This window comes from Serinus canaria, chromosome 1A (genome assembly GCF_022539315.1).
Source record: "Serinus canaria isolate serCan28SL12 chromosome 1A, serCan2020, whole genome shotgun sequence".
Taxonomy (NCBI): domain Eukaryota; kingdom Metazoa; phylum Chordata; class Aves; order Passeriformes; family Fringillidae; genus Serinus; species Serinus canaria.
Window position 1 is genome coordinate 68,178,156 of NC_066314.1, and position 14,580 is coordinate 68,192,735.

Sequence of the window (14,580 nt, forward strand, 5' to 3'; positions counted from 1 at the left end):
AAAGAAATCCAAGTTAAAACCTCAAAGTATTTCACTGTTTCTGATTACTTAGTTTGGTCAGATCACCTGTGTACCAGCACTGGTAGAGGAAATCTTACAATTGCTTTTCAGGAAAATGGGAATTCAACCTTTATTTGGATTATGTCTCTCTGGGGTTATTTATTGGGGGTTTTTAATTTGATTTTTTTTTATATCAAAAGTTCCATCTGGGTCTCCTTGATATTCTTTGTAGTAATGACAGCTTTGACCAGGCTAGAGGAAACAGAGTGGAGAGTTAAATCATGTGTGCTGACAAAGGAGTTTGATAAAAACCCTTATTTTTTACATTTCTGATATATTCTTAGCCTCCAGAACCTGCTGGATTTTGAAATGAGGTTCTGTAAATTCCTGATACCACATAAAATTTAAAAAGAAAGAATGTGCAGGTTTCTTCTGTGAGGTATAATTTGAAGTCTGCCCATAAATTGTTTCCAATTTTTATTATTATTATTATTCTGCATGTTAATATTTCATGGCAGGCCATGGCTGCTCCTTATGATGCAGAATATTTCAGTCTGGTTTAGGGCTGGTACTTGACACACCCATCTGTACTACAATGATGAGAGGTCCCCTTATTGAAAAAAAAAGAATTATTTCCAACTCTTCAGAGCTGCTGTGTTCAGTGTTAATAATTTATATCCAGAGGCATTTGCAAATATCCATCCTTGTGAGAGTGACCTCTGAGAAGTGATACAGCCTCTTTGCCCAGGTCAGAGTCTATTAAAAAAAATCTATTTAACAAAACCCCAAACAACCAAACAAAACTCAATATTACTTTGTTTAATATGATGGAAACAGCAAAAGGCAAATGATGCTTTGGGGAATCAAGCTGGAGATGAAAGAGACCAATCCAAAAAGGCCAAACTCCCCTCAAAATATTGGTTTTGTGTGGATTTAGGGTTTCCTGCCAGTCTGCTTAAACAGAAAATGGATAAAATCCTTCAGGTGGATGAGAGGACTTGGCCATTGGAGTGTGTTCTCCACACTTTGGCTGCCAGGGCTGGGGACCAGGGCTTGACCCAAACCCCCCAGAGCCAGCAGAGTCCTGCCCCAGGGATCTGCCACCTCTCCTCCTGCTGCACCAACAGCCCTGCCCAGGGGCAGTGCTGCTTGCAGAAGCCAGGCTGAGCTGGCCTCACACCATTACCACCTCCTAGGAACCTTGCACAGCACTGGACAAGCTGCTGCTTTGTACTTTCATAGCCTGAGGTCATTAGTGCCTGGCATCTGTAAAGGAAATGCACAACACTGGAGTCTCTAAGATGACACTGTTTTCATTACAGGTTTAATTTTGCAAAGAGCATAAAGGCAGATACATCAAAATGCCAAGAAGCCTCTGTTAATTAAAGCCTCTTTTTCCTTTTCTTCTTAAGATTTGCATATGTATTGAGCCATTAAAGAGAAAGATAAAAGGAACCCCAAGACTCTTTATGCATAGCCTTTATGACTGCAGCTACTTACTTTGCAGGAGACATTATTTTGACTGGAGCAAAATAATGTTCTGTGGCTTGACAGGACTCAAGGCTGCTTTGTAGTGCTCCAGAGGCAGACAGTGACTGGTGTTGGGAGGTTTCACCTCCCAGCACAGATCCTGCACCCAGGTTTTATGCAGTTCTGACATTCTTGTACCATTCCTATACCCCCCACTCCTGTTCACCCAGGTTGGCCCAGGTTTGGGGGGCAAAGAATGGATTACAGCTCCCCTCTGCTGTGCTGAAGCTTCCTCTGCTACAGCTTAATACCCACACTGTGTTTGATTATTTACCATTCATATAATGTACCTTTCATAAGGTACAAGTTTTGTACCTCCTCCTCAGATTAACAGTGAATTATCCTCAGAACACGGGCAAAGTTGGCAGCAGGTGAAAAGTTGCCTCTGTCCAAATCACCAGCATAAATCTCCCAGACTTCTTGTCCCAGGATTTCACCTCAGAAGCTTGGGATCAAGGTCTGTGTTATTTAGTTGGCAGGACAGATTTTGGTGGGTTTCACTGAGGTTAGTTAATTTCCCTGTAACTTTTTTCATCAGCCTTGAAATCGTTAGCAAGGACATTTGGAGCTGTGCCTCACTGGAGATGCTGTTTGACTCCTCTATTCCAGGACTAACAGCAAAATAAGTTCAAATAAAATGATCCAAATTTTACAGTGCTTATTCTGGTACAATTCACTGTTTGTTTTCCTTAGATAAAGATTAAAGAAGAACCAAATCAGAACTTTTGGAACTGGCCCCTTAATAGCTGGAAGGAACATTGGAGACATCTAATGGAAGATCAATATGTGAGAGTTCAGTACAGAAAACACTATATTTGCTTTTTCTTTTTTATTTTTTTTCTTATATATTATCTACAAGCACGAGCTTTCATATTTTTTAATGTAAAAATGCATACAGATCATTATATATATAAAAATCAACTAGCCTTGTAGCAAACTGCCAGATCCAACCATCCCCAGGTTGGGGACAACCTGTCTGGATCCAGGTGCAAACCCAGTGGCTGATCCTCACCTCCATCTGTAGTTGCACCAAACCCCCAGATACAAAGATTCTCAAAGTTCCAGGGAAGTTTTGGGTCCTGATCCAGGTCTTGCAGCACGGGCATGACTAACTCTTCATCAATTGAAGATAAATATTTTAAAAACTTCATAAATGACAGTCAACTTGTTGAAGGTAACAAGTATCCCTTTCACCTTTTCTCCCCATTTTTATCTTCTTCCCTGTCCTCTCTCTGCAGAAATGGCAGAGAGAAATTCAATGTTAGTGTCACATACACACACTTCAACAGCAGCAGGAGAAAACTGAACAGAAAATTCAACAGAATTGAATCTGTTGATGTCTGCTGCAGAAAGGCTACTGAATGTGGGTTCATGCTGCACTCAGCCTTTTCAATGCTTGGGCAATTTTGGGCTCAATTTGCACATTGTTGGAATATGAAAGATTTATAACATAGGTTGCAACGTTGTGAGCATCAGTAGATCAAGTTGCATTTAGTGCTATGAAATGCATATCAACAGAAGTGGCTTAGAGGGAAACCAATTAATGAGCAATTAAGTAAAGAAGTTTGTGTTAGTTTTGGAGGAAAGGTCACAAAATGGCAGCCTCCTTTTTGACCAAGTGTTTGGCAGTTTTCAAATTCACTCTTTGCAAAGGAATGTTACTATTTTTATTGTAGGTTCTTTATGTAACAAGGGATGTTTGCACAGTGGAACATTTTATTTTCACCAGGATTTTATAATTTATCCACAGAGATGTTATTAAAGAAGATACAATTTGCTGGAAATCTTTTGGAAAGTATGAGGGTTGTAATTTAGCTTCTCCTTCCTTTCAGCTCTTATATGAATATGATTAATTATTTTCTCTTGTCATTCATTGAGAACCTTTTTGTATTTTAAATGCAGCTCCAACCTGAACCCCAGGAAAGGATTTTGAGATGAAAGAACTGTTGAGGTTTTCTGAGCAGGATGAACCAATTGATTAGCATACCAAAGTAAAGACATGACTACGTTGCCATGGGATTGCAGGTAAGGATTTTGTTTACTTCGTGCACCAGCACTGATTTGAAAGATAACAGAACCTCAGTGCTTCAACTTACAAATGCTCACTCTGGCTCCTAATGTAACTAAATTGCTGGCAAGTTCAGTCCCTCAGCTAAAGAATTCTGGTTTGTGAACAGGCACTAGCTCACTCTTTTACACTTGTGTTGATTCTACAATACTAAAAATGGCTAAACCTCTATTTTTTTTTTTTATTTTTATTTTTTAAAAAAGTTAACGATATGATGAGCAGTTTGGGAAGAAGTGTGTCACAGAGGCCTGTTGCAAGAACCCCCTGCCTAGAAGCACACAGTGAAGTTTCCATTGCAGTGTGTCCAACTGATGTACAGCAACACATGTGAAGGTGAGGACCAAAATATAGACATTCCAGGATAGTGAAATGAGTTTTTACCACCTAGAATCCAGAAGCAGAGAAAACAAACAACAGCCCAAATAAAATATACATCTGAATGTGATGTTCTTTGCTGGCTGGGTAAAAGTGAAAGTTAAAAAAAAAAAAAGTACTTTGGTAAAATATCTTTAAGTGAATACTTTTAATAGAAGTCATAATTTGGAACTTTTCTCTGTTCACATGGATATACAGATCTGCCTCTTCAGCCTGTTCCACCACCTATATGGCTACCTATATAGCTCTACAAAGTGCTAGCCAGGTAGATTTACTCACTTGCCTACATCTGTGGCAATTTGCTTTTGGAGTCACTTCCTCACAAATAACCACAAGAAGTACAAAGCAGTGGAGAATAAAGTTGTAAGCAAATGCTCCAAGGGGCTGTTCCTCAAAGGAGAACACTGCTAATCTGTCATGCAAACCCTTGGCTGTGGTTTTACATGTTGACAATCTGAGCTGCCCAAAGGGATGCTACACCACTGGTGGGAGACCAGCACAATCTGAATTAAAAACTTCCAATCTTGCTCCTTGCATCTTTTAGCAGTTAACAAACCAACTAGACAGGAGGCAAAACTTGGCAGCTGGCTTAAATGCGATGATGAGGGAGAAGGAAAGCACTGGGCACCTTTTATCCCAGGCACCAAAATCTGATAAACTGCATTTCTGCTTCAATGTGCCAGATAAAAGTCACAAAAAACCTGCACTGCTTGGAGCTCCAGAGTGCTCCAAGCAGCATCTGGGAGTTTAAACAGCTGAAAATTATAGTCTTTTGATATGGTAGAGGCCATTCAGATCTGATTTACATTTGGGCTTAGACTTTAAATTCTTGCCTTCCCAAGGATTCCATTCTTCTTCGGTCTAAAATAGACTATGAGGAACTACTTGAATCGAAAAAAAAGACCAAAAAACCAAAAAAATCTAAAAACTACCCATAGCTACATTAATAGTAATATGGTTCTTTTTTTTTGTTTTCAGTTTGATTTCCCAACACACATACTCCCATTCCCCCAAGCACAGTATAATGCTTTGAGGAGGAAATGGTGAAATGCTGCTGGACTAGATTATTTTGGAGAACTCTGCAGTTTCAGAGGAGCTGGAAGAGCAGCTGAACTTTAGCTCTCTTGAAATGTGTGTCTAGCTGGATAAACACCCCAGGAAATAGACCTTTCCTGTATTTTTTGCATACCTTGCTAAGAACATCAGCACTCATGGATTTGACAAAAATAACAAGGAAGGAGTGAAAGCATACACTGAGCCAACTCAGAGCTGGTGAAGGTGTCAGGTGAACTTTCTGTTTCAACACAGCAGCCTCTACACACATTCAGTCCTGCAGAACACCAGTTGTGATGGCTGTGGATGGACTGAGGGCTGAATCTTCCTCTCCAATGGCTACTGAGCAGCTGTCTGGCTGGAAGTGATGTTTAGGCACTACTGACTTGCAGGGGATTGGAGCTAGCCATGTAGAAGCAGAAGATTCTCTCTTGCTTGCCAATCCCCACAATTGTCTAGTCATTTGGAGTTCATTTGGTGTTTGTTTTTGTTGTTGTTTTTTTTCTTTCCCACATTAGTCAGAAGCAGTGTGGCTAAATACATTTCAAAACAGGAAAACAGTAGGATTCCGTGTTACTCAAAAAACTGGTGGTGTTTGTCTTTTTGTTGTTTTTTTTCTTCATTGCAAAGATTTGACCATTCCTCGTTAAACCTGCTCTGCTTGCCCCACCCCAACTCCAAGCTAACACGCCCTAAAACGCTTCTCTGGCTTAGGACAGCTCTTTTTTAGCTGCTGATTTTGGTGAGCATCTTATTGATGGCCTGCTTGACGTGGGTGGTGGAGCTTCGCCTCCGAGTCTTGCCCTGGACCATCTTGCGGCGCCGCACCTCGCGGCAGAGCTCGTAGAAGGCCTCCATGATGTTCCCCTCTCCCGTGCAGGCGGAGCACTCGTAAAAAGCACACGCGAGTTCCGTGGCCAGCTTTTCACCTTCCTCCGTGCTGACTTGCCTGGAGTGATCCAAGTCTGCTTTGTTGCCCACCAGGATCAGGGTGACGTTTTTGGGCTTTTTGACCTCGTCCAACAAGTTCTTAAGCGGCAGCATCTCCTCGAAGCTGCCTCTGTCCGTGATGTCGTAAACCAGCACGAAGCCCTCGCCCCATCGCACGTGTCCCTCTTTCTGAATGGCATCCTCCTGGTGGAAAAGACAGGAAAATGGCTTAGGAATTTCATTTATGAAGAAGACAGCAGGGCTTCAGAGAGGTGCTGGTCCTACAAAACTGTGTGCATCTGCTTTACCTTATACTTTGCTCATATCACCTTTTCTCTCACGTGGCATAGGAGATCTGTTCCACCCAGTGCCATGATCTATCTGGCCTGTGCAGCACCTGCACCTGTCATGTTTTACAAGGGAGACCTGACTATGAGCAAATCTGCTCTTCACTTTGGTGGGAATCATTGGCTGAAGTTGCCAAGCTCCATCACTTGACTAGAAATAGAGTGTGACTTTGTGCCTTCTTCTTGGGCTGGCCCTGAATAAAAAGGCATGAAAGCAAAATCATTTCACCCCCAGAGTAAACCCCTTGACTTGTTTGTTCTTCCAAGCAGGATCCCTTGCAGAAGGGTGATTTATGAAGAAGACAGCAGGCCTTCAGAAAGGTGCTGATCCTACAAAGCTGTGTGCATCTGCTTTGCTTTATACTTTGCTCACATCATCATTTTTATCACGTGGCATAGGAGATCTATTTCACCCAGTGCCATGACCTATCTGGCCTGTGCAGCATGTTTACCTTTTTTAAAAGGGGGAACTGACTATGAGCAAATCTGTTCTTCACTTTGGTGGGAATCATTGGCTGAAGTTGCCAAGATCCATCACTTCACTGTAGAAACAGACTGTGACTTTGGGCCTGCTTGCTGGGCTGGCCCTGAATAAAAAGGAGTGAAAACAAAATCATTTTACCCCCAGAGTAAACCCCTTGACTTGTTTGTTCTTCCAAGCAGGATCCCTGCTCAGAAGGGTGTGGATCCAGCACGGGGCAGGAGAGGGGGTTCTGCCCAGAGGCAAATCTGTGTCCCCAGAGTAGGGCACACCTGCCAGCCCCTGCACTGCTGCCACCACCACAATTTCCTGCCCTGCTGCACACCCAGCCAAGGCACTGGGTAGCAGCAGCACAGGCACCCACGCACCTGGCCAGCTGTGTCTAGTATCTCCATGGAAACCACTTCATCATCAATGGTAGCTTGGTGACGGTATGTCGACTCTAAAATAAGAACACATGTTGTGAAACGTATTAGAAGAACGTAATTTTCTTTTTTTCTCTTTTTTTATACCTTCCTCACAGATCTCCCAGCACAAGAGCAGACATGTGACGTGCAGTTTGGCTAAATTTTCCTTGCTGGAGCTCTTCCAGACATCCTGGAGCACACTCAAATCCTCTTTTCTAAAACAGCAGCACTTACCTCTCTCCATAGGGCACAACCTTCATTTTCCCATGGGTTAGACCTGCAAAAGCCTGCTGGATGCTGCAGTCTGCACCCAGCAAAGGACAGTTTGCTGTGGCAGAGAGCCCTGCAAAGCTGCATCCCATTTTTCCTGTTTGCCCCCAGGAAAGGCTGCTACCTTTAGAAGACAATACCAGAACTCTCAAAGTATCCAGCTCAACAGACTGTCACTGCATAGCTTGTTGATCAAAACCAGGATGGATGCAGATCAAGGAACCCAACCACTAAGCTCAGGCCTTATACTGTGAAAAAAATTACAGACCAGTTAGGCACGTTAGGAATGTGTGTTTTAAACATGCTGAAATCATCACATTCCCTTCTTCTAGCAAGGGATCAAGCAGTGATTTCCCTGTTTATGATTTATAAGGATAACCAGTGGGCATTAAGCATTTACACTATGGAAAAATAGAAACCAACGACCCTATTTACTGTCACAGGTTTTGGAACCAAGCAACTAATCAGAAAACTAATGACAAAGCAGCTTGTTTTATCTTAATAAGCTGATAAGCTAAATTTGATAGCATTTGACCTAAAATGTGGAAAACTATCTGTGCTAACATTCAGATTTATTTCTGCTGCTAGCTCACAGATGTCCTATATCAAAAGACAAATATGTATGCTGTAAAAGTCTGGCCAGTGACCATGAATGCTTTGCATTGTCAGAGACAGAATTCTTTCATTTGGTGTAAATCTCTTCAATAGGAACAAAGGAAGGAAACTCATTTCTTTAACTTGAACTTCTGGAAGGGCTCGTGTTTGGTGAATGCCTGTTTTCATTATTCACTTAAGAATGTCACCTCTTCACAATCAGGAATGTTTCTGTGCTGTCAGTGCTGCAAAGTCTCTTCCCAAACCAAAAATGTCACTCCCTCCCTGTGCCACCTTAATTGCTTTAACAGCCCAGCTGTCTCCAATAGGGACAAATGGCCAATTGACTTGGGCAGATGGCAAGCAAGCTTGCTGTAGGGTTTCAGGCCATGAAGATTGGCTTCCCTGAAGGCTGTAAATACCCCTTCTGGATGGTATTTCCAGGCTCTTGAAGAAGCTGGAGTCTCCCTTTGTGATCCTGAGGCTATGCCTACACAGCAGAGTGAGGTATGTTAAAGTCCCTGGGTGGAATGTCTTATCTGTGCCTTCCACACTCCCTCCTGGCTCAGCAATTCCCTCAGGGAATGCAGAAAAAGCAGGAAACTCTGGCTTGGTGTTAGAGCTGCACCTTCAATGAGTAATTTCAGTGCTGGGTTGGGATTCCCTGTGTAGTACTCCAAGCTGGAGGTTATTTAGGAACTGCTGCTCTGTTGTTTTGGGGGAGGGTGCTGTGCAGGAGAGATGGCTCTGCAGTAAGCAGTGAGATTTTGGCTCCTTACTTGCTAAGGCTTTGCAATGCTCATTTGCCTTCAACCATCTGGCCCTGCTTGACAAGTGGCTGCTGAGAATTTTTCCACAGAACCTGAGAAAGTGCTCACCCAGCCATGACTGCAGGATATCTGTGAAATGTCCTCAGGAGGCAGGAGGGGGTAGGCCATCCTGTGACATTTATAATAATATAATAAAAATATCATATACAAAAATAAAATATATACTCTATAAAAATATATTCTATAATATACTGTAATATATAACATATAATAACTTATAATAATATAATCAAAATATAATATATAATAAATCCTTGATATTTATTCTCACTATGAAATGGATAATAAATCTCAAGGAATAGACTTTTGCTCACCATGCAAAAGCAGCATGAATCTTAAATGATACTTCTCAAAATAGGACTCTGGCAGCACTTTATGTTGCAAGTTTAACTTGCTTTGGCTGCTCATGTTGGGAAGGAATTTGATCTTGGATGAGTAGCACCGATTTAGGTCAGATTGGTGTAAATAAATCTTCCTAAATGTGCGTCTGCTCCTGTGCTCTGGAATGCATGGTAGCTGGGTGAATTTCAATGAGGAGTGTAAAACAGCTGGATGTTGAAAGCATTTTTGGTGTAATCACAGACATGGCTTCTCCTTCAAGGGAACAGAAAAATCTGAAGAATCTGGTTGTCTTGTAAATTATGAGCCCTGAAGATGTGAGTTCCAGTCTGCTCACACTGATCCCATGGTACATCACAAAAACATTGCCTTGCTTTGGGATTTATTTGTGTCATTTTCCTTGTGGCACTGCCTTTCTTTTTCACTTTTTTTCTTTTTTTTTGAGACATGCAGCCAGAGAGTAACTTCAGGGCTTGAGACAACTGCTGGACCCCTGACTGAAAGAAACACTGACAACACAGGTGTCTGTGACTCAGCTGGGCACCCCTGACTCCTATTAGAGTTGGTGAAATAAAATAGGTGCTGCTGGATATAGCTTGTCTGAGCTCTCTCCTGGATTAAACAGCACCTCAGAAGTACCTGGAAGTCCAAAACTGGTCAGATGAATCCAGGCTGTAAAAGTTTCATGCTTGCATCATCGTGGTTAAGTCGAAAAAAACAGGTGCAACACTCTACCAGCAGCTCCCAAGATGATTTCAGGCAACTTTCTGCACTTCAGACTTTGCTTTGCACCAAGTGCTGCCCATCTATTCCACCTCTGGCTGTGTGGCTGAGCCCCCAGAGATGAACAGACACCACAGAGCTGTGCTTTGCTCACAACAAACTCAGTGTCAGAGCAGAGCCAGGAGCTGCTGTGCACATGAGCCTGCCTCAGCCTGGGAGTGCTGTGGACAGAGTTTGATTTATTTGCTCTGTTTCAAAATAAATCAGTAAATCTGACCTGTTCTTGCTGTGCTGCCTGTCATATTCCCAGTAAGAGGCTCAAGGTGTGGTGATGCCAGATTTCAGAGTGGCTCCTGGTCATAAAGCTGAAATCCCCCAGCACTCCTGCAGTGCAGAGCACTCTTGGTTCTCGTGGCTCCATTGTTTGAAAAACTCAGGTTTATTTCAAATCTATTTAGGGCTGTTAAAAGGCCTGAGAAGCATGTTGGAAAATGGCAGCAGTTGGTTTGGTTTTTGAGCCACAATAATTAATTAATTAATTAATCAAATGACCACGGCTGCTGAATAATTGTGGGAAAATTATTTTGCAGGGAAAAAACCAACTTCCCTGGGGGCTCTTGGTGTTGATAAACATATTATAAAATATTTCTATTCTTCTGAGCAGTATGATTAAAAAAATACACGGAAAAAAACGACTTTTGTCTGGAAAACTTTGAAGCCCATGATCCACAGACTGTCTATGGATGAAATATTCAGTCACAGCTTTTTCACATCACATCCTGGCACTGCTGTGACATTTTAAACAGAGCTTTGGCCTATGAGACTTGGCTGGTCATCTCTCAAACCTTTGTTTTGTCCAGGACTATCCTGTTTTTCTGAGTGTATTTGTTCCAGAATATTGTAGTTTGTAGAGAAAAACTATTATCTGGAAATTAATTTCTAGATTTTTGAGTTATATTTGCAGTGATATAAGATGTTTTAGTGATGTAAAAAAGTTATTTTCAATACTTGTTGATGTTGAACCAGCAATATATATTGGGCTGTGTCACAGCTCTAGAAGATATTATCTGCATGGAAGTGTTTCTTGGTTTTGGAAGTTGGTAAATCAGCTGAGATGGAGCAATTATTTTTTACAGACAAACTTAAGCCAGCCTGGTCTGTTTGCTCTTAAGGGATAAAACCTCTCTTTTCATACATAATTTTAGTTTTTTTTTTTGTTTGTTTGGTTGGGTTTTTTTTTTTTTTTTTTTTTTGGTTTTTTTTTTTTTTTTTTTTTTTTTGTCAAGAGAGTTTACTAAAACAAGGCCATATAAAAATGCTTTATGTAACTGTGGTGTAATGGTGGTTTTCAGCCAGGTGGATCTGAGAAATGCAGGAGTTCTGGAGAAAGACTTTTTGTGTAGAGATTGCAGGAGAGTTTTCAGACCAAAAACCTCAGCTAATAGACATGAACTTTAAAATCATGGTTAAAATCCTGTTGGATGGCAATGTCTAAGACTGAAACTCCCCATAATTAGTTCTGTTAACAGAATAAATGTTCTTGTTTATTGTTTGGGGTGGGTTTGTTGGTACCTCACTACTCATCTAGACTCCTGCAATCTTTGACACCCATCAGGTGCCTCTCTCTGTCACATTTGAGAACAGTGGCTTTGACTCAGCTTACAGGGGTTGGGGAAAAAACACCCCAAAAAAATGATTACTAACCGTGGTGTTGTTCCCCGAACCCTTCCTTGCCCCAGCCTTGGTGAGGTGTGTCCCCCTCTGCATTTCTCTGCTGCTGCAGGAACTTTTCACCTTTTAGAGAGCCCCTGTAAGCTGAGTGTGTCCTCCTGAAAGTCTCTCCTGCCTCCTTCCTTCCTCAGCCCCAGCTTTTTCCCAAGTGGAATTTATTTTTCTTGCTTTGCCCCTGGCTGTTACATGTTCCCTCTGTTGTTTACCTTACAGGAGGGTTTTTATTTTGCCACCAGCAGTGGTTTTACAGTAAGCACAGTATAACACAGTCCCTTGTGTATTTAGCACATTTTTCTAATGCTAATGCAACATAACCTCATGTGTCTCTCTATTCATTAATACCACAGGCCCACAAATGAGAAAAGTTGGGTTTTTTATTAATAATAGCATCAAACAAGATCCATGAATGGCCATTGCATCATTTTTATCATGTGTAAAAGGAGAAAAAAACTAGTAAAAATAGTGGTTTTGAAAGGAAGCCTTGTGACTGATAATTGGATTTGGACTCTCTAATGTTGTGCTGTGCATGTGCAGCCCCAAGTGTCAGGAAATAAGGAAGGAAAAGTTCCTGGAGGTTGTGCACTTTGTCACTGTCATATTTCCTGAAAAATCCCTTCACCAGGATTTCTTCTCCTGGGAAGCTGAGAAGCCTCAGAGAAAAAGGAAAACAATATTATCTGATTGCTTCTCCTGTGCTTTGCTGCTTTGGAATGTGGTTGGAGATTATTTATCCAACATGTGAATTGTTTTTATTTAATGACCAATCACAGTCAGGCTGTGTTGGGACTCTGGAAGCAGCCAGGAGATTTTCATTGGTATCTTGTTAAGCCTTCTGTCAGTATCCTTTCTCTATTCTTTAGTAGAGTTTTAGTATAATATAATAAATATAATATAAATCATAAATAAATAATAAGTTAGCCTTCTAAGAACATGGAGTCAGAATCTCAATTCCTTCTTTGTCCTAGGGCCCCAAAAAATGCCACACTCACTCCCCATGGGTGTTGTGTGCTCTTCATGTGCAGCTCTCAAGCTACACAAACCCTCTGTCCAGCTACAAATTTCAACCAAAACATGGATGAAAGAAGACATTTGTTGGCAGAGATATTTAAACCAGATCTGGGGTTTCCAGCCTGCCTCACATGCAGTGGATGCTGCTCTGGAATTCACATGGTGATGTGCAAACTGATTTTTTTTTCTAACTTTGTTTTTTGCTGCTCCTTCCAAGGCCACCTTTGCCAAAATCAGGATGGTGACTGCAGTGCTGCAGGTGTCCCCAAGCTGGGCACAACAGGAGCCACGTGGGAGGCACTGAGGGCACCTGTGCTGGCTCAGCTGCTTTCAGTGCCTTTCTCAGTGCCTTTCTCAGTGCAAGGTGAAGCTCTCAGAGGTTTCTGTTCTGTGTAAATCCGGGCTGGGTGAGGCATAGCAACCCCACTCACATCCCTAAGTGCTGGAACCCTGGTTACTGAGAATTTTAGACTTCGTGCTGTTAGGCACTGACCCCCAAGAGATCACTGCATTTGACCTGAGGCTGAAAAAAAAGCTTTCAAAATGGAATGATAAAACTAAGATTATGAGTGTGTAGTTTGAATAGAAGTGTGTAATCACATAGCAGAAAACTTAGAGTTTAAACTTTTAGAATATAGTAATATATATAAAGCAAAATAGAAGTTTAGGACAGTGGCTAATCCTTCCTTTTCACCTTCTTCTTCATAGGTTTAGGTAGTATTATATAATTAGATAAAAAAGTCTGCATTGCAGGCCATGAGTAGTTAGTTATCAAATTAAAAGTAAAAATAATTTAGGTGTCATTTATTAATTAAACAGTTTATCCTTAAAAAGCCTTGTAGAAAGAAAGATAGGGCTCCATTTTTAGTTTAAGTCAAGTGCTGTAGAACTCACAGCTTGTGAAATTATAATATAGATAAGAACTCATAAATATCTAAGTCAGAACAAGAAATATCACCTCACACATTTAATCCCAATCTTAACAAAAAAACCCCAAAAATCCATTACCTAAGGGGGCACAGGGCAGTCAGCAGGCAAGAGGCTCTGCAGAGGGCTGGGGGTGTCCCTGCTCCATGGAGATGGGAAGAGAATATTTGTGGGTGACCTGAGCAGAGCTTCAGGTGCTGTGGGGACTCCTGGGGGAAAGGATGCTCCATGGAGCACAAGGAGACATGCAAAAAACCAGCTACTGTAGAGGGGAATATGGAGAACAAATCCAGGAGGAATGAGGCTTGATCAGGTTGCTGCTTAGTGAGAAGTTTTGGTTTTATCACATTTTCCTATTTTTGATTAAGGGGAGAGGCAGTACATGGCTCGTGTTTCTATAGCCCTAATAGATATCAAGTTCTAATCTTGGTATGAGAGGATCTGTTGCATCCCTAGAATTTCCTCTTTTTATGTAGAACTCATGGGTAATATAAACCTAGTCTAGAGAAAACCATTTTTTCTTGATGTGTTGATATTTTCAATAAATAATATTTTGGCCTCCAAACAGAAATTGCAGAATAGTTTTCTTGAAGAGGACTCTAAAAAGAATGAAAAATGTCTTTGTTTCCTGCTGCATGTAAATATGATTTTTCTGCTGCATGTGAATATTGGGTTTGTTTTGGGGAGTGAAGTGGTGCTGCTTTTCCTTTCCTCTAGGTTCTGTCCTCATTCAGCTTTTTCTGGGAGAGGCCAAGAAAATGTGGGCAGGTACCTGGAGCTGAATTCCTCAAGGCATGCTAAAAGCAAACCAATAAAGCCAGAGCAGTGCTAACAAGTAGGGAGTAAGCTCAGAGGTTTGAACAGTTGTTGGTTGTTTTGGTCTGTTGGTTTTTTGGTTTTCATTTAATTTTCTTGCCAGTGCTTGGAAGGGAAGTTGGTTCTTGGTAGGAAATACGTCCCTGATAAA

At 41.5% G+C, this 14,580-nt stretch overlaps 1 protein-coding gene across 3 annotated transcripts in view; it reads right to left on the bottom strand.

Moving 5' to 3' along the window:
• Nucleotides 1-4,567: 4,567 nt before the first annotated feature.
• The window catches only part of RERG (RAS like estrogen regulated growth inhibitor), a 97,701-nt gene continuing 87,688 nt past the window's right edge, over nt 4,568-14,580 (bottom strand). For all 3 annotated transcript variants that reach the window (XM_050969750.1, XM_050969751.1, XM_030238316.2), the window contains exons 4-5: nt 7,153-7,226; nt 4,568-6,160 (exon numbers count right to left, since the gene is read on the bottom strand). In XM_050969750.1, coding sequence (XP_050825707.1) covers nt 5,753-6,160; nt 7,153-7,226 — 482 coding nt within the window. In that variant the 3' untranslated portion in view covers nt 4,568-5,752. The remainder of the gene's footprint in view (nt 6,161-7,152; nt 7,227-14,580) is intronic.